The sequence below is a fragment of the Rutilus rutilus genome (genome assembly GCF_951802725.1).
Source record: "Rutilus rutilus genome assembly, chromosome: 17".
Taxonomy (NCBI): Eukaryota; Metazoa; Chordata; class Actinopteri; order Cypriniformes; family Leuciscidae; genus Rutilus; species Rutilus rutilus.
In genome coordinates this window covers 29,868,358-29,891,051 of record NC_140230.1, presented here as the reverse complement: position 1 = coordinate 29,891,051, position 22,694 = coordinate 29,868,358, and the positions used below count along the sequence as shown (strand labels likewise).

Genomic DNA, 22,694 nt, shown 5'->3' with positions numbered 1-22,694 from the left:
ATTATTACCTGTAATTCAAAAAAAAAAAAAAACATTTCTAAAAGAAAATAATTATTTAGAACTATCTCTAAAACTCGTCTTTGGGTAGCCAATATACTGTATTAAAATTCAACAGTCCAATCATCTCTAGAGATCTTGTATTGTCAATTGATAGACAGAGTCAGAAGCTGACAGAACATGAGCCAGACAGTTAAGATAATACCAATACTTGTTTCTTTTAATGACACATGTAATGGTGATGTACATGCTTACACTGCCATACATAGGCAAAACAAAGTAACTACACCTTTAGTCAAAAATGAGTTGACTGAATTGACTGAAAACCGGGTGACTTGAATGAGTTTGTTGTCACAAATAATGTTTACTGTATGAATACGCAACCCTGATGCTTCTGATTAAGTTCTACAAGACTTTCTTTTTAGTAACATAATTCCCTAATTATCTTTTGAAAACATAATTATTTGGAGAAACGCAGTTTAAATAAAATAATTATATAATATATTGGCTCTGTCAAGTTAATATGATTAGCTCAACACCAACAGAATGCTGGCGTTGCCCTTTGTAATATCTTAACAAACACTTGAATAGAAAAAGAATAGAAGATAAAGTGTTATGCCTGACACAAGTCTATATCAAACAAGCTTGAACAGACTTATATTTTAATGCCTTTTTTGTTGCATGAGTGTTTGTGTTTTCTGTTTCCTCCTTCAAATAAACTATTAATAATACCAAATGAACAGGGATTGGAATGTTAGTTGTTAATAACAATAGACAATAGACATAGTTTCAGTTCACATTTTTTTCAGTGATAACATATTACAGTTGCTTGCTGTATTCATTTTCTTGAACTCCATCAATCATCTCAGGTTTTCCATTCTCTTGTTTGGTGATGGTCTTCTGCAGGTCCACCCTCCAAAAGAGAAACAAGCAAATAGTACAATATTGTTGGTGGAAGTGGTGATGTAAATACATCAAAACGTCGGATGTGCTAACAGGATCTAAAGGGAACACTAAAATACCACACTGTTATCACTAGATGGCACTATTTTCATTAACAGTCTGTCTTGTACTCGACATTACAAAATGATTGCTGGCTGTAATTTTACTCGCATATTGCGATTTAAATTTTGATTTAAATTAGAATATTTTAAATTTAAAATGTTTTGTATCAGAATTTTCTGATCAGGAATAAACATTCTGCCAAAGTATATTTTAATTTAACTATTATAAATTGTATATAATTTGTAGAAGAAAATAGATTATATTCTTTATGTTATAATTGTATATCTCCTGATTTGTAAAAGAAAAAAGAAAAATTTGTTCTTGCATCTCGTCTAGTTTGTTATACACATGACATCTCGCGAGATTTCCCTCAAGCAACGACTCTAGTGTCGACCGTTGCGCAGGCGCAGTGTCATTTTAAAACAGTTTCCACAGACTAGCCTCTATCGCTAATAAAGAAACAATGGCGACAGCGGCGACTGCAGCGGGCGGAACGGGCTCCGGAGGACCATCGGCCGGCCAAGCGGGAGCCGGTTCCTCAATCGGACGGAAAAAAGATGGAGGGCCATCTTCCAAATATTGGGAGAGCTCGGAAACGGTGTCTCAGTTGGAGACAGTTCGGCTCTGGATCGGGAAACATTATAAGAAGGTCTGCGGCTCATGAGGCGCCCGTTGAATGGGGGCGCGCGCGCATCACACAATAGCTACAAGAAGCGGCACGCGCGCTTACATATAGTTTATTCGCTATTATAGTCGGTTATTCGAATATGTCGAAACAAATGGTTGTGCAGATGTTGTTTAGGTTCCGGGCTGGATTTGTAGTTAGCAAGTATTGCTCTTGTGTAGGTTTAAACGGCAGTGTTGTGGACTGATGAGTTAGCTCGCGTGCTAACGTTGGTAACTGGGATGCACGATCTGCCATGAATATGCCCGTGTCTTACAATCTGCTAAAATAATGTCTTAGTTTTCAACATTTTTGGGACACGCTCTCTTTTTAGTAAAATCCACTGGTCAACAACTTAAAAGTCAAAGGAAACTTAGTGGTCCGCGCCATAGACCCCCGGTTGTTTATGCTGAAGTTTGTTTACTGACTGTCTAATGTTGATTCATTAACAGTATTGGTGGTACTTTGATATAGTGATGGTATACGATTAGGTGTGTACTGAATAATTAACATTGGTATTAATTATGGTATTTGCATGGTACTCTTAAGTTATGTAAAGAATACCATGATATTTAGAATGCTATTACTGTCTCTCTATAATCCATGTCATTTTGTTAGTGTGCTATTTAAATCAACGGATTGTTGTCCTTTGCCGATATGATGCACTCCAGATATATTGTCCAGCCGTGTTGTGTGGTGCACTTTTTTTGTTGCTGAAGTTATTAGTCTTTTGCATGTTCAGAATTAAGATAACATTGTAATGAATGCTAAAGATCTAAGTTATTTTTGTTCTTGTATAATTATCAAAACAGCAACATAAATGTTCAATACTTGCATTGTTCTGATTGAATTGCTGGGATTTATTATGACTTATCTTTCTTCTTTTTTTCTGAAGTATGTCCAAACCGACTCTCCTACAAGCAAAACTTTGGCTGCGCTGGTGGTGCAGTTGCTGCAGTTTCAGGAGGATGCGTTTGGGCGTAGGGTCAGCAATCCTGCCCTTACCAAACTACCTGTAAGTCTAAATTTGCAGCATTTACTCTTCATGTTACAAATTCATAAGACTTTGTTCATCTTTGTAACACAATTTAAGAGATTTTAAATGGAATCCCAGAGATTTCTGTCTCTCCATTGACAGTCCATTCACCAAAGTTCATAAAACGTAAACAAATGTAATCCATATGAATCCTGCAGTTAAATCAAAGTATTCTGAATAGATAGATTGCTTTATATGACAAACAGATTTAATTTAGGCTTTTATTCACATATAAACTGTGATCAACGCGCATACATGGAGCACATTAAATATGGTAAATAGAAGCTGAAACGTTATCGCTTGATGCACAAGAACCAATGAGGTTTGTTCTCGCATGTCACGCAAGCATGTTTGAGCATCCACAAGACCAATGAGCTTTATCGTGCATCAAGCAAGTCTGATTGAGCTGCTGTTGACCATGTTTAATGTGCTGTATGTATGTATGTGTGTTGATCAATGTTTTCATGTGAATACAATTCTCAATTGTCTATTCAGAAGACTTGGATTAAACCGATAAATGCATATGGATTTCTTTTTTTGAAGCGTCAATTTTGGTGGAATGGACTTTCAGTTGAGTGACAGAAATCTCTGGGGTTTCATCAAGGTTAATATCTTTTTTTGTGTGTTTTGAAGATGAATAAAAGTCTTGTGAGTTTGGAACAAGATGAGGTGGAGTAATTGATGACAGAATTTTCATTTCTGGTTGAACTATGCCTTGATCACACTCCTCTATACCATAACTTAGTTTTTATTTTTTAACTGAGACAGTTAAAGTTCAGTGCTACATTTTCATGGTGCAATTCTGCAGAAATGTACGTTTGTAAATGCTCACCTAATTGTATAGGTGATATTTCCCCCCCTTTTTTTCTGTCATTCTAGGCAAAGATCTTTCTGGACTTCAAACCTGGAGGAGCCCTTTGCCACATTCTGGGTTCTGCATACAAGTTCAAAAGCGAGCAGGGCTGGTGAGTAGAACCTCAGAAAGGGCGGACAAGAGGTTTTGGGATAATGAATTACGTTCTGTAATTCTCAGAGCGGTAATGCTAATATATTTAATTTTGATGTGCCTGTATTTCTTCAGGAGGAGGTTTGATCTGCAGAACCCATCCAGAATGGATAGAAATGTGGAGATGTTCATGACTATTGAGAAGACTCTTGTTCAGGTAGAGATCCTCTTGCTGATGCCTGTATTTCTAAATATATCGACTAATTGCACTCAATGAAAATGTACTTTAGTAATTTTGTTACATTTGGTCTTCCCAGTCCTGAATATGTGGTTACAATCAAGGTTCTCTAAATGCAATAATGCATATCTCATTCTTGCCTGCAGAACAACTCTTTGACCCGACCAATTGTGTACATTGTGTCTGACGTGGAGCAAAAACAAGCCAATAAACTCAAAGACATCATTAAGAGACATCAGGTTAAAAAAAAAAAAGATGATCAATCAGTGCATTTTTAAAATTCTATCATTTGTTTTCTGTTCTTCTCTGATGTTTTGTTTTACTTGCACATCTAGGGAACCATCACTGAAGATAAGTCAAAGGCCACTCATATTATTTACCCCTCCCCAGGCCAGCTGGAAGAAGGTTGGTATTTAATTTTTTTTTTAATAGTATCCAACCTGGGTTTATACTAGGGCTGGGAGAAAAAATCAATTCACCTAGCTATCGAATTTGTTTTTTATTATTATTATTATTTTTATTATTTTTACGATTCTAAAATCGTTTTTTTTTTTTCATCTTTAATTCATCTTTAAAAACTGTGATCTCGATTCAAACACCCACGCGATCTTTCAATTCGTCTGTCTATTAAACTAGACAAAATCATATCGCAACATTCAAAGCTGTGTTGGCGCTGCCGTTGACCCAGAAAGAGTTGTCATGAAACAGCTTCACAAACAGTCTTTTCAACCTCATAGTATAATTATTTCTCTGATGTAATAGTTTAAATTATTAAAGAAGCTTTTCTTAAAAGAATCGCAAGACATATATCGGCACCAAAGTATCGTGATAGTATCGAATCGGGAGATAGGTGTATCGTCCCAGCCCTAGTTTATACAGTGTCATCGTTCCTCAATCATTTTGTTAAATTTCACACTATAATTGGTGTTTCATGATGTTGCCTTGTGAATTCTGCTTTTCAGAGGAATGGTTGCGTCCCGTCATGCGCAAAGACAAGCAGGTGCTGGTTCACTGGGGCAATTACCCTGACAGGTTGGTAGGGCTTCAAATTATAGTGATAAAAGGATAGTTCACCCAAAAATCTAAGTTTCCTCATAATTTTCTTACCCTCATGCCATCCCTGATGTATATGACTTTCTTTCTTCAGATTAACTCAAACGAAAAATTTTAGGCAAATAATCCATCCTTGTGAGTCCATATAATGCAGTTTTCTGTTTTTAATGAAACAGGAAAGGAGATATTTCCATTTCAAGTCGTCTTATATTTTTTTGTTTCACTCTGCAGTTATGACACATGGGTATCAACAAGTGATGTGGATGGAGATGTTGAGGATCCACCAAGTTCTGAGAAACCATGGAGGGTAAGACGGTTACCATAAGTTCACAGTTTCAAAATAAACACATTTCAAAAGCCTTACAATATGAAGAATATTCATATTGTAAGCGATACTGCCAGATTACATTTTCTAGCGTTTTCTCAGTACGCTCTATGATTCCCTCAGGTGCATGCTAAATGGGTCATCGACACAGATGCTTTCAACGAGTGGATGAATGAGGAAGATTACGAAGTGGACGAGAACAAGAAGCCAGTGAGTTTCCGGCAGCGGATCTTTCCAGGGGAAGAAGTGGTAAGAGAGCCAGAGACATGAATGCTAAAGAAATAGATATGGTACACATTCAGATTTGTTGTATGCTAAGCCAGACCTTTAAGGTCTTGGCAGGGTTTGTTCTGTCACTGTTTGTGTGTCTGTCAATCATCCTCTAAAGCTCTTCCTCGCTGCCTCACCCTCACGTACCTCACCCGCCCTCCCACCCAAATATCCCTTCAGCGACCCCCCTCCCCTTTGTGTGTAAAACCGTTCCATTCTCTCATTCTCTCGCTCTTTCTCTCATCCTTCACCCCTCCATGGTTCTGATCAGTCTTCCCGTACACCCGATCGCAAGGACCGCAAGTCCCTGGTTGGCGGTAAGAAGAGAAGACGCTCTCCATCCCCACCCAGCACCCCTGCAGAGTCTCGCAAAAAGGGCAAGAAAGGGTAATTATTAGCTAAATTAATTTACACTATCGTTCAAAAGTTTGGGGTTGGTAAGATATAAAAAAAAAAATGTTTCTGAAAGATGTCTCATTCTCACTATGGGCTGCATTTATTTGATCAAATATACAGTAAAACTGTTATATTGTGAAATTATTGCAATTTAAAATTATTTTTTGGGAATATATTTTAAAATAAAATGTATTCCTGTGAAGGCAAGAAATCATTCTAATATGCTGATTTACTGCTCAAAAAACATTTATCATCAACATTGAAACCAGATGTGCTGTTTAATATCTTTGTGGAAATATTACACACACACACATATATTTATTTATATTTAAGTAGCTTTAAAAAAAAACTGATTTTCTTTGAATAGAAATTGTTACAATGTAAAAGGCTTTCCTGTCCCATATGATCAATTTAATGCACCCCTGCTGAATGAAGGTTTATTTCCTTTCTCAAAGTTTAGATTACGCAAGTACAAAATGTATTTAGTCATGATCACTTGAAGTGTAGCATAGTTTCATTCATTCATTTACATAAAAAAACAGGAATCCTGGAGCACAGTGGAGGCGCCGTGGACATCAAAATGATGACGAGCAGGATGAAGACCTCACAAAGGACCTGGAAGATCCCTCCCCTGTGCCAGGAATGGAGGAAGTTACATTGCCAAAAAATGGTCATTCTTCTTGATTAATAATCCCACAAATTTAACTGAACTGGTGGTTGTTGTTTTTTTGAACAGTGCAAAGGGGTAATTGAAGAACTGCCACCATTGTACTCTTGATCTTAACCCCAGGTTACCTAAGGTGACCTTTCCCTAATATCAGTAGTATGCTTAGTAAGTCTTTTTGGATAAAGGTGTCTGGTTGATGAGCACTTCCTTGACATAATTTGCTGAATTGCCTTTTTATATATATATATATATATTTCAAAGAACCTTTTTTAAAAATTCATTGCATGGCTAAAATAGACACTCTGGAAATTACATGCTGCAGCCCTACTTTCATTGTCCTACTTTACACTGAAAGCTTTTAAGTTTTATTGTATTTGAATTGTCTGTCTGATACATCATCTGCTCTGCTTGATGTCCTCTGCTTTTCTGTCTGCAGTCAATCAGAAAAAGGACAGCGAGAACACACCAGTGAAGGGCGGAACTGTTGCAGATTTGGGTGAGTATTTTACTTGATTTGTTGCAGGCATAAATGTGATGGGTGTATATATACACACACATTGTTGAAGGAAATGCAAATGATCACATTCATTTTGTTTGCTGTCTTAGATGACCATGAAGATGATTCAGTAGCGTCTGGTGGCAAGGTAATGTCTCTTTATACTTTAATCCAGATATGTTCAGGTCCATTGAATCTTCATTGTTATATCTGATGCACAGCATTTGGTGACAACAGCCATTGTTTTTTTACCCATAAATTATTATTTGTAATAGACTGAAAATATGACTTTAATGCCAAGCATTTATTTTGAGTCAAATGGTTCTGAAAGGGTGTTAACAAACTGTAATTGACAGGAGGATGATGAACAGTGCAAAACGGAGGTCAATCGTCTGATCGACTCTGAGGACAACGTGACCGAGCAAACCCATCACATCATTATCCCCAGCTATGCTGCCTGGTTTGACTACAACAGGTATTGAATCCCTCCTTCCATGTGCTGCAGTGTTGTCTCGAGAAATGCGTGGAAATTATGTTAGTGCTCAACCTTTTTGACTTGAAGGCCCTTCATTGTCCAACAAAATATTCGAAGACCCCTCACATAAGCTATATTTCCTTTGGTATTTTCTGCTGTAATTATGATGCTGCTTGTTTTAAAACTTTTGTTAAGCTGGGAGTATCAGTTTGAAGAACTGTTTATTCTTGTTAAAACAGTTTATACTTAAAATAAACTATTTCTTTGTAAAATTGTAGTGAAAAAAAAAAAGTTTACTAACTTTTATTTATTTTTAATTAGCTTACATGATTTCTCAATTCAATCTTTGAAATCCTGGAAAGTCATTCTCTACACATTTTGGATGTTAAATGATTTGTTATTGTCATCGCATATTCACATCTTTTTTGTTTGTTTTTTCCCCCAGTATACATGAAATTGAGAGACGTGCCCTGCCAGAGTTCTTCAATGGCAAAAACAAATCTAAGACTCCAGAGATGTAAGTTCACACCAGTGCATTTGTCGTGTACCCAAGCCTTTTTAATTCACATCAAAATATATTAAATTTTTACCTTGTGCTCCATGTATCTTTTATACATGCGTGTATGTTTTACTGCTCCGACTGTCATGCTCTGTTTATTATCTCTTCCTTAGATATCTGGCTTATCGTAACTTCATGATTGACACATACCGGCTGAATCCTCAGGAGTACCTGACCTCCACCTCTTGCAGGAGGAACCTCACTGGAGATGTGTGTGCGGTCATGAGGTCAGAATTCTCATATATCATCTCAGTGTGCCATTTTAATATTATGCAGAGAGCCTTGCATAGTTAATTAGGATTATTTATTTATTACTATATAATTTCTTAAATCCAAAAAATCTCTAAATGTTTAGATTTAAAAAAACGAACTGGAGTAAAAACCGTGATTCTATATCATTAAAAAGTTATTGTTTAATTAAATGGTTTGAATCTTTTGTATTCAAGTCATTTAAATTTTACCTTTAAAATGTATGTACCAATTGGGTTCCCTATACTTTATAGTAGATGAGAGAATATATATATATATATATATTTTTTTTTTTTTTTTCCACTAGAGAAATATTGACGCGCTGTGCCTGATGTATCCAAATGAATTGAGATTGAATTAGAACTTTATCACAAGCTTGTGAATTCAATCAAATTAGTCTAAATACCCAGGCCTGTTGTATATTTATTTATTTATTTTGTTCTCTTTCTCCCAGAGCGCATGCCTTCTTGGAGCAGTGGGGGCTGGTAAACTACCAGGTTGACGCTGAGAGCAGGCCCCTCCCAATGGGCCCTCCACCAACCCCACATTTCAACGTTCTTGCTGATACTCCCTCTGGTTTGGTGCCACTGCACCACCGCCCCCCACAGGTGAGACTGGGGTTACTTCCCTATTAATTCCCAGAAGGCAAAAGCTTTCTTGTGAGACAGTTGCAATAAAGTGTCTGCTACTCTTTCCAGGTTCCCCCTGCTCAGCAGATGCTGAACTTCCCAGAAAAGGGCAAAGACAAGCCAAGTGACCTGCAGAACTTTGGCCTCCGTACAGATATTTACTCAAAGAAGAATCCCAAGGCAAGTCACAAACCCTGTGCCTGCTGCCAAACCTAATACTTGGAAGTTGTCACTGCTTTTTTTATTTTTATACTTCATAGTTTCTTGATGTGATCATTTATTCTCTTGCCTTACAGGGTAAAGGGGCTGCAGGTGGCAGAGACTGGACTGAGCAAGAAACGTTACTTCTGTTGGAGGTGAGATTCAAATCATGGGCACCATAAACATCTCAATATTCTCGTTTTATAAACATTTTCTTGTTAATAATATTTTTAACTGATTATTCCAGGCTCTGGAGATGTATAAGGATGACTGGAATAAGGTTTCGGAGCATGTCGGAAGCCGTACACAAGATGAGTGCATCTTGCACTTCCTGAGGCTGCCCATAGAAGATCAGTACCTGGAGAGCTCTGAAGCCTCTCTAGGTCCCCTGGCTTACCAGCCGATCCCCTTCAGCCAATCAGGAAATCCTGTCATGAGCACTGTTGCATTCCTTGCCTCTGTTGTCGACCCACGTGTGGCGGCAGCTGCAGCCAAAGCAGCACTTGGTATGTCAAGTTTTGACCCATATGGAGCTTTTGTAGATAAGCTTATGAGTGACAACATTGTGTTAGTAGCTGTTTCCATCCAAAGTTGCACATTTAAAGTGACCCTTTAATGCTATTTTAAAGGCTCCTTATTTTGTTTTGGAGGTCGCCTACAACAGGTTTATATGCATCAAGTTTAATTTTCTCATAATATACATTGCACATCACCACATTTTTCAATGATTCTCAAACGACTCATCAGATGAATCAGTCTCTCTAAATCCCTCCTTTCCGTGAGCTACTCCACTCTGATTGGCCAGATGGCCCAGTCTGTTGTGATTGGTCTACCACATACATAGCTAACGCCCATTACCATAACTGAAGTTAAGCTCTGTCCAGAGGCTTTCTCAGTCCTCAGCGATTGTACACACTATAAAGACAGTAATGACGGCATCGATTTTATCACATCGATCCGAGCGCGAGTCCAGTGATGAAAGATTGGAAGAACTAGTTATTCAACCCGAACCTCCATCGCAAGGACGACTCGAGCAGGACTCAGTGTGACTCAGTGTTTCTCAGTGATACACTACTCAGTTTGAGGTACATTATGAGATGTTGCAACTGTAATTCCTCACCATCAGCATTAACAAGTGTATGTTCATCAACAAACCCATGTGTATATTTCTAATTTATTGCGGTGCACATGCGGGAACTGTATCAATAACGGTGCATATGTTCGCCCGGCACTAACGTGAATGACTGATGTAACATAAATGTTTGTAAAACAAATCTTGCTCCATCCTTTATCTTTACTCAAAGTAGTAAGAACGACAGACAATCTGCATTAATACACAGAGTTTTAGGTAATAGTGGCCCACAGGTAACACCTGAATAGCATTAATTATTTCATTAAGACAGTAATAATGTGAGTTAGCCGGAAACTTACACAATATAAAACCCAAAATGAAGTATTTTGAACACCCGGTAGAAAATGTATACAAAAATAATTACTCATACTTACAGGTTGTGATTCTGAGGAGCAAGCTGGTCCAAATAAACTGGGTACTGACCCATCTTTCAAGAGCAAGCGTTTTGTGAATCCTGCGTTGAACTCCGAGATTTGAGATGCAGTCGTCAGTAATATAATGTGTTGTGGGTTGGTCAAGTTGTTCGCAGGCGGACAACGTACAACGTAGGCGGGTGTTATGCAAATGTGTCTTCTAGTGACCCGTAACCGATTCTAATGAAAAATGTCTTATAGGCGGTTCTTTCTTTTGGGAGACAATAACTTAATTTATTGTGCACTTTTGACTTTACAACTTTGCAGAACATTTACATTCACAAACAGCTATATTACACACTGCATGAAAGGAAATATTCGAAAAACCCAAATAGGGGCACTTTAATTTGTGTGTGAAATTGGATCTCCATCCCAACAGAATCAGGATACCTGGGAACACAATAGTTTTTTAGTCTTTTTATTTTATTTTATGAATAGGTGGATGGAAACGGCCTTTGTCAATGCCTTATTTTAAGATGGTATTTCTGTCCAATGCGTTTGTAGAGGAGTTCTCCCGTGTGCGTGAGGAGGTTCCCACAGAGCTGGTGGAGGCTCATGTGAAGAAGGTGCAGGAGGCCGCACGCAGCACAGGAAAAGTGGACCCTGCGTTCGGCCTGGAGAGCAGTGGCATTGCTGGCACAGCCCCTGAGGAGCCAGAGAAGACAGGTAGGAAACTAGGTTTGGGCGGGGTAACGATGTATATCTTTGAGTTCATTCGAGTTTTTGCTATATCGTTTATATTGCGGTATGTAAATTTATCCACGTAGCGCAAAATGTCAAAGTTATTCTCACTTTAGGATGATGAATAAAACGTTCACAAATGAGAAAATAAAGAGCAGGACGTGCATGATGTTAGAAAGAGTTAAGCGTAGTAAGCCGTGAAATACACTGACACACCTGAAGTTCGCGCACAGAAAACCGCCTCTCTCAGACAGCACGTGATCCTAAATTCAGTTCTCGCAGATTTTTGCGCTTGAGTGGTCAAATACACAAACAATTATATCAAAATGCCCATTGTGTGGAGTATTCACATATACAATGTTATGTCTTAAGCGAATTTGAACAGTTGGGTGAAAACTGGATGTGTGCATCAGTATATTGGATCCATGCATTAGGTCTTAATGACAGCAGCCTAATAAACCTGCTGCTATCTGTGTCATTAATGTTAATCAAACAACAAAAGACATTTATTGTATTTGTCCTATTGTTTGTTTAGGACAGGGGTGCTCAATCCTGTTCCTGGAGATCCACCTTCCTGCAAAGTTCAGCTCAAACACATCTGAACCAGCTAATTAAGATCTCCAGGAGTACTTGATAATTACAGACATGTGTTGGATCAGGGTTGGAACTGAACTTTGCAGGAAGGTAGATCTCCAGGATTGGGCACCCCTGGTTTAGGAAATATTGTGTGCTGCTGCTGTTTTTTTTGGGGATATGCAAAATCTTAAAAAAATTGCAAAAATCTTGCAAAGAAAATGCACAAATTGCATATCTAGGGATATGCAAAATCTTATTTCACAATGAGAAATTTATATATATATATATATATATATATATATATATATATTTATAAATATATATATATATATATATATATATATATATATATATATATATATATATATATTTATAAATATATATATATATATATATATATATATATATATATATATATATATATATTTATAAATATATATATATTTATAAATATATATATATATATATATATATATATATATATATATATATATATATATATATCACACAATATATAACATTTATGTTAAACAATTTCTCATTGTGAAATAAGATTTTGCATATCCCTAGTAAAATTTTCATTGAGTGAAATTGGGAAGCTCATTGAGGGCTGGCTTTCAATCATACCTAGTTGTTCCTGTGTAGTTGTAGATCCCTCCAGCAGGTGGCATTAAATCAGTACTTATGAACAAACCAGGTCTAGTCAAACCCAGTGACCCTGATCAGCTGTGCGTAAACTCGTCGTGATCATTTAGAAATGATTCAAGTCGGTAAAAACACAAAACGATACAAGTCTCCCCTACTCTCCTTTCTGAACATTTAAAAAGCCATACAAGAGCACATTTACTGTTTGAGTCGACACAGTACTGGAGGCAGCGCGTGCGACTGCATACAATGGTTGCCGTTGGCTTTATGCAGCGCTGGCAGATGGGGCACAGACATGGGAGGGGTTGAAACTGGGTCAGTGGAGTGACCTAATGTGACATGGTCTGCCAGTGCAGGCTTTGCCACACATACGTTGTTAAAGGCTCCAATGTCATATGTGCCACAACTCTTTGTTCAGTCGAATACCTGCTCATAAGGTCACAATTTGTCACCCTGTTCTCATCTCTAATTGCTGGTTATTGGTTTTTTTTTTTTTTTTTTTTTATCGTCTGTGTGCTGTCAGGCTCTATAGTTTTGACTTAGCAATGCATCACTATGACTATATTCACCCAAATTGACTGCATTAAAATGATAAAAGGTACAGTGAAAACTTTTACATTAGAAAGTTTATTTAAAGAGTAACTCTCGCCAAAATGCAACCTAGGGTCTTTTTGTTAATCTACCCGAGGCAAACTTTCGTTTAAAACCATAATTAGAATGGAAACTCCACTTAAGTTTGACCGTATTTTCATTTTCGGTCAAATTGCCTTTTGAATGGGAGTGCTTGGGGCAGTTCTATGATAGCATAAAAAATCGCTATTTTTAAAACACTAAGAAGGCTCGACACAACATGAAACTTTGCTCGTATCACCAGGGGCTCTAGCGCACATGAACTCGAGCATTGAGAACATTGTTTGTATACAGTTTACTAAAAAGAAAGATTTTGAACAACTCATAGCTGTGTCCACCGGCATTTTGACAGTCAAAAATAGCCGATCTCCGAATGCGAATGAACTGACTCTGAATTTTAGTATTGTTTCTTATATGAGTATCCTTTTTCAAATACAAGGTCAATATTGATTTTCATTAATGACAAAACAACAAATTATCCCTGAATTTATATGGAACTAAGCTTTAGGAGCTTTCCATCTTTACTCTCCTCCCTGTTACGTTGCATTCGGAGATTGTTTTTAAATGTGCATTAAGTTTGTAATTTTGGAACTAAATGCATTAATTTCTGCATTTATATATTACAAATATATCAGTTATGAATAGGGATGTCCCGATACCACTTTTTCCAGACCGAGTCTTGATACCGATACTTTCATTTTTGGTACTCGCCGATACCGTAACCGATACCTGTATTTTTAATTTTCAATAAATTTTTAATTCATGCATTTGTAATTTTTAAATGTATTGGTAGAGAAACCAAAAGAATATCAATCATATTAGTTGTTTATTAAATTTAAACTTAATTTGTTCATCAAATATATATATTTAATGCACTGCATATTCATTACTGTATAAATTATATATAGATAGATATTTTTGTAAAGTTGAAAAGGGTAGCCTATTTAGTCAAGAGCAGTGAGTAATTTATTTGTCCTTTGTTTGATTAACATTAAAACAGCAGCAGATTAATTAAACTGCTGCACCTTTAAGACCGAACGCACGGACCCCATTTGAAATATACTGTCTTCGTTCACTTGAGATATAACAGACTTTGTTTACTAGGATACTTGCCAAGAGTGAAAAGTGAATTCATCCGTACAAGCGCAAGACGTGAAAGACTTCAATTCAGACCATTCAATATCGCGCGCTGTCTGAGGCGATGGTTTTTTCGGGGCGCGCGCTTTGGATGTTTGAAGTTCATGTAACTTCTTGACCTGCAAATGTCCTGTAATAATGTAGGCAACCACTCGTTAAACATAAAAAAGGTAACAGTTCATGTTTTACTTGCATATACGATTTAGTTTTAATCCAAATAACACGTGCTGAGTGAACGATCAGCAATCAAGAGCATTCAACAGAAGTGCTCTCTCCAATAATAAGCTACATGCCTCGTTTTACTTTCTTTGCCATTGACATCCAACTAAACTACAAACTTTCCACTGACGTCTGATGCGCTCGACCAGCTCGCGTGTCTGTGCCGCTTGAGCGCTCAATCCACTGCGCGTTTTTCTCTTATCAGCTCGCACCACAGGCGTTACTATATTCTGTTTAATATTTCACTAATAAGGTATATTTACCACATAGACAGCCTTCCTTTTTATCCCCATTATAATTTCTGTTGTCAGTGTTTCTTTGTCTGGACACAAACACTGTACACACGCTGCCTGGTATCGGTTGTTGGTATCGGGGCATTTTTACGAGTACGAGTACATGAGCTCAGTATCGGCCCGATACTGGTATCGGTATCGGTGCATCCCTAGTTATTAACTCTTTGTAGGCAGATATGGGCTACATTAAAAAGGTCATATCAGTTGGAGCAGAAAAGAGTTTTACTGGAGCTGAAGTACTTTCTAGGATATATTTCTTTGTCTTTAGGTTCCTTTTTTGTCCAGTACACTCCACCATCTGACATTTGATGTTTTAATCAATGTTTGCTTTCCTTTACTCACAGAACCTACAGAAACTGAGAAGATGGACACGGACTCTGACTCCCAGCAGCCTGATAAGGTCAGATTTAACCCTGCCACCAGTTTCCAGATCTGTCTGCTACTGTCATGTTTACTGGTTTATTGGAATGAGATCAGAAGTTATTATCATTTCCCTGCACTATTGGGATTCCTTGCAATGCACCATTTTTCCAGTCCGTCTTTCCATATTAAGTCTAGTTCTTCTTCTAGACTCAGTATGGACTCAAGTTTGCTTTCTGTACAGTCATCTGTACCTGTTCTTCATTTGCATTGCACCAGTCTCATGCTGTCCTAGTCTCATTTCTCGCAGGCGGAGGCGAAGGATGAAGCTGAGAAGCCCAGCGAGTCTGCAGAAAAGCCTACAGAGCCAGAGAAGGAAAAGAATGAGACTACAGAGAAATCTGAGCCACAGGAAGAGGAAGAGAGCGAGGGAGGAGAATCCAAGACAGCAGGTACTGACACTGACTGCCAAAGCTGCACCGAATTCTCATGGGCTTGCCGAAATCTGACAAGCCTACTTCATGCCTTTTATTTTATGAACTTTGTGATAAAATGGGCGGAATTTAATTCTTATCACGTAACAAAGCTCATTGTGATGAGGAACGAATAATGTTTGATGAATGGAAAAACTTTGTACCTGGCAACCCTGGCTTGAACTACGGGTGATTTAATAGGGTTAATGCTTGACCTAAATTCAACACAAGATTTTCTTCTCACACAGTACGAGTTGCAGTCTAAATGTTTTTTTGCCTCTTTTTCATTGACAGGATATAATTGGCCCTGATCAGTCGGGCTATAGGGAAAATATTTGCTTTTATCAGCCAATACATTGGCACATCTCGATAATGTACCATTTTAAAGGATAACCATTTGACCGTTACGGTTTCAAGTTTATTTATATAGCATATTCTACAATACACGTCATTTTAAAGCAGCTACAGAAAATGTGTGTGTTAGAATTTAAATGTCTTTAGACCCTAGTTTACAGGAAATCCATTAACAAAGCAGTTAAAAAAATGAAGTGTCAGGGAATTGAAATAAACTATAAAATGTCTAATTATTATTTAATTCTCAGCTGTTGGTCTTATTGGACTAACGATCCTGCACATTTTTATGTTTCAGAGAAAGAAAAAGAGGAGGACATGGAGACCACAGAAGAAGGGAAGGAGGGTGAGGAGGAGCAGGAGGAAGGAAAGAAAAAGCTTGAGTTGGATATCGGAGAGGGCAACATCGCCACTGCTGCCGCTGCTGCTCTGGCCTCTGCTGCCACCAAGGCAAAGGTAATGCATCACAGAGATGTTGATGTTTACCAATTCTTCAACTTCCTGTGGTGGCTCCAACATAAATTGTGTCCTTGGTGCAGCTGATTCCAATCAAAGTGTTTTTATCACCAACTTGTTTGCATGCACTCTCTCTTACTTGTTTTTCTGTGTCTCAGCACCTGGCTGCAGTGGAAGAGAGGAAGATCAAATCTCTTGTGGCTCTGCTGGTAGAAACTCAGATGAAGAAGCTGGAGATCAAACTACGACACTTTGAGGAGCTGGAGACCATCATGGACCGTGAGAAGGAAGCCGTAAGTATTGCTGATGATTTGGGTGAATTTGGCTGTGAAGAACATGTCACTCCAAAATCAGAAAAAAAAGAAAAAAAAAATAGTTTTTTGCACCATTAAAAATGACTGACGCTTTGTTGCAATTCACTCTTCTGCTAAATATAGTCACTACATTTGTTTTTTTCCTATATGAAGCAGTGTTGCAGAACCTTTTAATTAGTTGTACTATGAGGCTGTGATTTACACTCCCTTTTACACATTATTTTTGATTGTTTTGTGTTGGAAAAGAGCATTCTGGGAAATATATTTACAACTACCAATTTGCATAGTTCACACCATAGATATCATATATAAACGCTAGATGTCTTATGGCGCAGTCACTTCCGGCATCATCGTTCGGCCATCTTGTGTCAGTGCTCTGTGCATTAAGGTGAATGATCAACATGCACACAAATCCTCTTATCTCGCTGAAATCTTGACGGATTTACAAACGGTTTGGTTTCTTACAAACGTTATTAACGTGGCTATAATTCCGAATGCTTGAACATGTATGTTATAATTTTTCATATGTATGCAGTGTATGTATGCAGTGTCATAACTACATCTCTGACGTTTATAACAAACCAAACCGTTTGAAAATCGGTAGAAAAATGAGCAAGTTATGGTTATTTAAAAGTACATGCACCATTGAAGTAGTGAGCGAGTACACTGTCGCAAGATGGCCGCCACGTGCGGACGTCGACCTCCATTGGCCAGCAGTGCGCACGAGACATCTAGCCTTTATATATGATATCTATGGTTCACACATCCTCTGAATTGTGCTGTGCATTGTTCTTTTTTTTATCCTGTAGTCTTGTGTGTGCACACCAGAGGCACTCTCTCCACAAGGGACTTGAAGAGCTCTGCAAAATGCTTTAGCAAATGTAGCTGAAGATAGTAACCCAATTTAACTGCTGTAAATAGTGCATGAAGGATGTGTCTTTATAAAGCCCAGTCCAGTGGTACTTTATTTCCTTGTAGCGTTCATAAATTTACTGAATATACAGTTCAAAATCACGTTGGTGACTTTTGCCTATGCAAGCTCTGTTCTGGGAGGGCCACAGCCCTGCAGAGTTTAGCTTCAACCCTAATTAAACGCACCTGATCCAGCTAATTTGAAACTACAGGTGTGTGTTGAAGTACGGTTGGAACTAAACTCTACATGGCTGTGGCCCTCCTGGAACTGAGTTTTGCACCCCTGTTCTACAGCAGTAGCTTTCTACTCTTTTATTTGACATTATGCTCCGATTTATATCAAACAACAAGATTTTGATATACCAGATGTTAGCTACACTGCTCAAACAAATAGATCAGATTAGAATGCTTGCGAAATAAGTGCAGGCATTCCATTCTAATGATTGGATCTGAAAAACAAATCGAAATTGTGTGCCGTGTGAGTAAACCCTCAGAAATCAATTTAAACTTTCCCTCATGTGCCATCAAGCTAGGAGCTGATTTTACAGGAGTTCTTCTTTTTTTCTTCTTTTTTTTTTAGCTGGAGCTCCAGAGGCAGCAGCTTTTGACAGAGCGACAGGCGTTCCACATGGAGCAGCTGAAGTATGCAGAGATGAAGGCTCGTCAGCAGATGGAGCAGCAGGCAGCCGCACAGCAGAATACAGGAGGACATCATGGACCTCCTCCACATGGCCCACCTCCAGGCATGCACCCTGGACACCCAGGGCATCCCGGGCACCCCGGCCCTGTATATCCCCCCATGCACCATGCCATTGGTCCCCACCATGCCCCTCAGACAGGTCAGAACTTGCCCTCATCTTCTGATTTATAATGTTATCATGTAATCTCTAGTGTTTAGCAGGAAATGTGGCTGCGTAATAATATAAATTTTAGATATCAATGCCAATTCTGTCCTGAACTTGTGCACAAATCCTCCTAGGGAACAACGCAAATTCTTTTTTGCAGCTTAACGCCCAGTAGATGGCAATTTACGACAGTCACGTAACTGATTTGGATGCTAAATTTGGGCTTTTAATGGTTTAATAGTTTTATCTCAATTAATCAACCAAAATTCAATTAATCACCCTGCCCTAATTATTCTCAAAGCAATTTTGTAGAACATCAATAAGCCTACATCTCTTCAAGTGTCTTTTGTTGCTTCATACAGGACCAATGGTTGGACCAGGCCAGCCCATGCCAAGTCAGGCTATTCCAGCTCGAATGATGCCTGGACCTCCCCCAGTTGGACCCCCACAAAGTGGCATGCCCCCCATGATGGGACCTCGACACCCTGGACCACCCAACGGCATGTGTGAGTGAATGCGTCACTAGATCAAGTCCTCTTGTTACTCTTTTTTTCCTGGGCTATACTTATTTTTTGTTCAGGCTGCGATTTTCAAAGTGCTTTTTTTCTTTTTTCTTCTAGACCCAGGTCCTCCTCCTCCAACCGCACAGCCTGAAGGGTTGCCCCCTGGCCCTGTGGGACCTTCTGTATCTGCGCCCCCTCCTCGTGCTGCTGAAAACTAAATATCCCCCCCCCCGTTCCCGCACACATGTACACATCCACATGCCAGATACACATGCGCATTCAATTTAACTCCAGATTAATCTGGGATACCCGCAGACCTGCTGTCGTCGCCCCCCTGTAGATTTGCCTTGCTGATGGGTGGGTCATCTCTAAATCCTCTCTTTCCCTTGATCGAGCTGAGCACTCGCCGCCTCACCTGTAAACATTCACACGCTCAGGGCACAAAGTCAAGAGTGCAGTCGTTCTGGCGTCTCTTGGCTAGTAATAGCACTGGCTTCTGTTCTTTTTCTCTCCTCTGTGTTTGTTTTAGAGAGCGTGCTGCAGGCTCCTATGTTTGAGGAACATCGCTGCTGGTGTCCGGCTCCTCCCTATAATGTGACCAATAGAATCATATGTGTATATTGTGCTAATCCACGTAAGCTAACGTTCCAAGATCGAAATCACACTGTAGCTACGAGCCGTCTCCTCCACAGACCTGGAGTCCTGTGGCGCGCAGATAACCTTTCCACTGCCTTACGCGTATCCATATAAGCAGGGTTCCCGGTGGCTTCCTTGAGCTTCCTTTTAGTATTTACATCCTCATCTAGTTGATAATCTACCTCGCCGGTGAAATTGTTTAATCTGTGCACAGTGTGTAAAGCAGACTTGCTTTATGGTGCTCTGCTTGGTCAGTCACACTGTGGCACAGTCTCAAACGGAGATCGTAACTCACACCGACTGAGTGCTCCACTGGTCAAAACGTGCCCCCGAGTACTGTACCGCAGAACGAGAGCACACCAAACTGCTGTTTTTAGAGATGTACCCACACATGCATTAACCCTTTTTTGCTTCAAATACTGTGCAAATATAGAAACACACAAACACACAAAACCTCCGTTTGTGTTCTCTCTGAGATTGCTAATGGAGGTGTATATATGGTATCACACTGAAGTGATGGAGGAACTTTGCTTATCTTAGGTGTAGCTGGCCTTTTGTGCTCCTCCCTTAGGTGCTGACAGAGTAGCTGCCCTGCCTCGCTCTACCTCTCTCACTTTACTACCTCTCTTCTCTCCTTCCCTCTTTCTGTTTTGGCTGTTCTCTCTCTTTTTTTTCTTTGTGTGTGCCCATGTGACTGCTGCATTACTGCTGTGTGGAGGCTGTCGTCCTCCTCCTCCTCAGGTGAACCAAGCCCTCACTTCAACATGGCCCGCCCCGCTACACTACACAAACACACACACACACACATACACGCTGACACATGCATTTCCTCTTCCAAAAATTTCCAGGCTGTATATCACAGGAAAATGGGGCGAAACCCTGCCCTCCCGATCCCCCATATATATCTTTTATTGCTTTTTATTTTATGGTAATGTATTTTTAAGAAAATAAAGTTTGTGTAGACTCAGATATCACTGTTCTTGGAAGTTTGTAGCTTTCTCTTTTCATTTTTACCCGGCACATTGATACTGAGACCTGAACACTGTCTAAATAAAGTGGGTTTTTGTTTTTGTAAAGACTGCTTTGTTTCAGTTCTAGCGATTTTTGCTTATGATGTATAGGTTTCTAGGAGTTTGATTATTAAGAATGTATGAATATCACGAAAACAGGCTTTTGACCCTGAAATCAGAGGGAAAAAATATTGCATTTATAAAGTCTATTTTTAGGGCTATTTATATATTTTTTGCATTGTGATGTGTTCATGGCTTTATTCCTATTAATTCTAATAACTAATACAGCTATTAAATGCATTAATTGAAATGTACTATTTTCAGGCAGATTTTTGATCCTCATGATTGGGTCAGTAGTGGGTTCATACAATTCCTCATCATGAACTTTGGCAAATCCTGCTCTGTGAGGGGAAAAACATGCAGGAATTATAACAACCTCATGTAATGTAATCTCTAACCCGTATAATCCGGCATGTGGAGGGCTGGAACGTGTTAGACTGTGCCCGATAAGATGGCTGTGTTTTATCAATCATAACGGTTTTCTAAAGATTACCACTTTAAAATAACTACCCACTTGAGGTTGTGCATTAGTTGCTTTGCCCCAAAGGAAAGGGAAGTTCACAATGACTAAATTTAGTGTAACTTTTTGTAAAACTGCAGGAATGGCAACATTAGAGAGCTTTAATGGTTATATTTTAAAAAAAGCTGTCAAGTATAATTCATTAGACTAATTGTAGCCTGTTTTCAATTACATAACATAGCACAATAATACAAGAAGTGTTGTCATACATGCTTCTATCTGACATGATTCTGTTTGGGCTTGGATAATCTGATTGTTGCGGCAGTTTCAAAGGTTTTAATACATTATCCTTGATCTGAACACAAATCTTCATTGGAAACAATTGTATAGAGAATTTACTATTTTGAATGAGATTCTAGAATTTCTTTTTTTAAGGATGATAATTCTCAGATACAACCTTGTATTGTTTCAAAATGAAAAGGTGATAATTTAAGATGTTTTCTCATATAGTTTGGATTTTGTCACCTTGGTGTTTGAACACATCACTGCCTCCGTGTGGAACATTTACAGCTGTTATTTACGGTTGGTGTAATGATACCAGATGATGCCCAGGTCATAAAATTGTGCTGGAGGTGTACCTAAACGCCCCTCTTTGAGAGCCATTACGCTTTGGTAAAGATGAGCACAGGGCACATACTACTCTATTTGTTGAGACAAGATGTGGCTCCTTCACTAGTTTTCACTTTTATTTTTTTCATACTGCCTGAATAAGAATTAAATTTTTTTTTTTTTTTTTTTTTTTTTAAGAATGTAAGCTTATAAGTGTTAGTTCAGATTACTGATAGACTGATTAATTGGTCAATATCTGACCACTGTGAGATTATCGGCATCAGACAAGCTTGCTGGCTTGTTGGTTTTTTGCTTGGTTTCAGTTACAGAAATACTAGCAGCCTTGACAATGCAGGTTTTCTGTTTTCATGGTTGGTACATTTTTAATGTTTTTGAAAAAAAGTCTCTTATGCTGCACCAAGACTGCATTTATTTGTTCAAAAATACAATAAAAACTAATATTGTGGCATATTATTACAATTTAATATAACTTTTCTTTTTTAATATATTTTGAGATGTAATTTATTCCTGTGATGGCAAAACTGAATTTTCAGCATCATTACTCCAGTCTGAAACTGTGTTATAACTGTGTTATAACTGTGTTAACTGTCCCATGAAACTTCAGAAATCATTCTAATATGCTGATTTGGTGCTCAAGAAACCTTTTTTTTATTATTTTTTTATCAATGTTGAAAACCGTTATGCTGTTTCATATTTTTGTTAAAACTGATACCTTTTTTTCAGGATTCTCTGATGAATAGAAAGTTCAAAAC

General features: G+C 38.4%; 1 protein-coding gene across 1 annotated transcript; it reads left to right on the top strand.

Moving 5' to 3' along the window:
* Positions 1–1,400: 1,400 nt before the first annotated feature.
* smarcc1a (SWI/SNF related BAF chromatin remodeling complex subunit C1a) lies at positions 1,401–20,860 on the top strand. The gene is made up of 28 exons (XM_084386067.1): positions 1,401–1,651; positions 2,562–2,681; positions 3,582–3,667; positions 3,784–3,865; positions 4,033–4,125; positions 4,222–4,291; positions 4,849–4,918; positions 5,171–5,246; positions 5,388–5,513; positions 5,806–5,921; positions 6,473–6,600; positions 7,034–7,093; positions 7,204–7,241; positions 7,450–7,568; positions 8,014–8,085; positions 8,241–8,354; positions 8,831–8,984; positions 9,075–9,185; positions 9,302–9,361; positions 9,454–9,712; positions 11,256–11,417; positions 15,277–15,332; positions 15,603–15,744; positions 16,415–16,572; positions 16,731–16,865; positions 18,379–18,637; positions 19,006–19,149; positions 19,264–20,860. The coding sequence occupies exons 1-28, from the start codon at positions 1,466–1,468 to the stop codon at positions 19,362–19,364; spliced, it is 3,297 nt and encodes a 1,098-aa protein (XP_084242193.1). The 5' UTR covers positions 1,401–1,465; the 3' UTR covers positions 19,365–20,860.
* Positions 20,861–22,694: the final 1,834 nt, after the last annotated feature.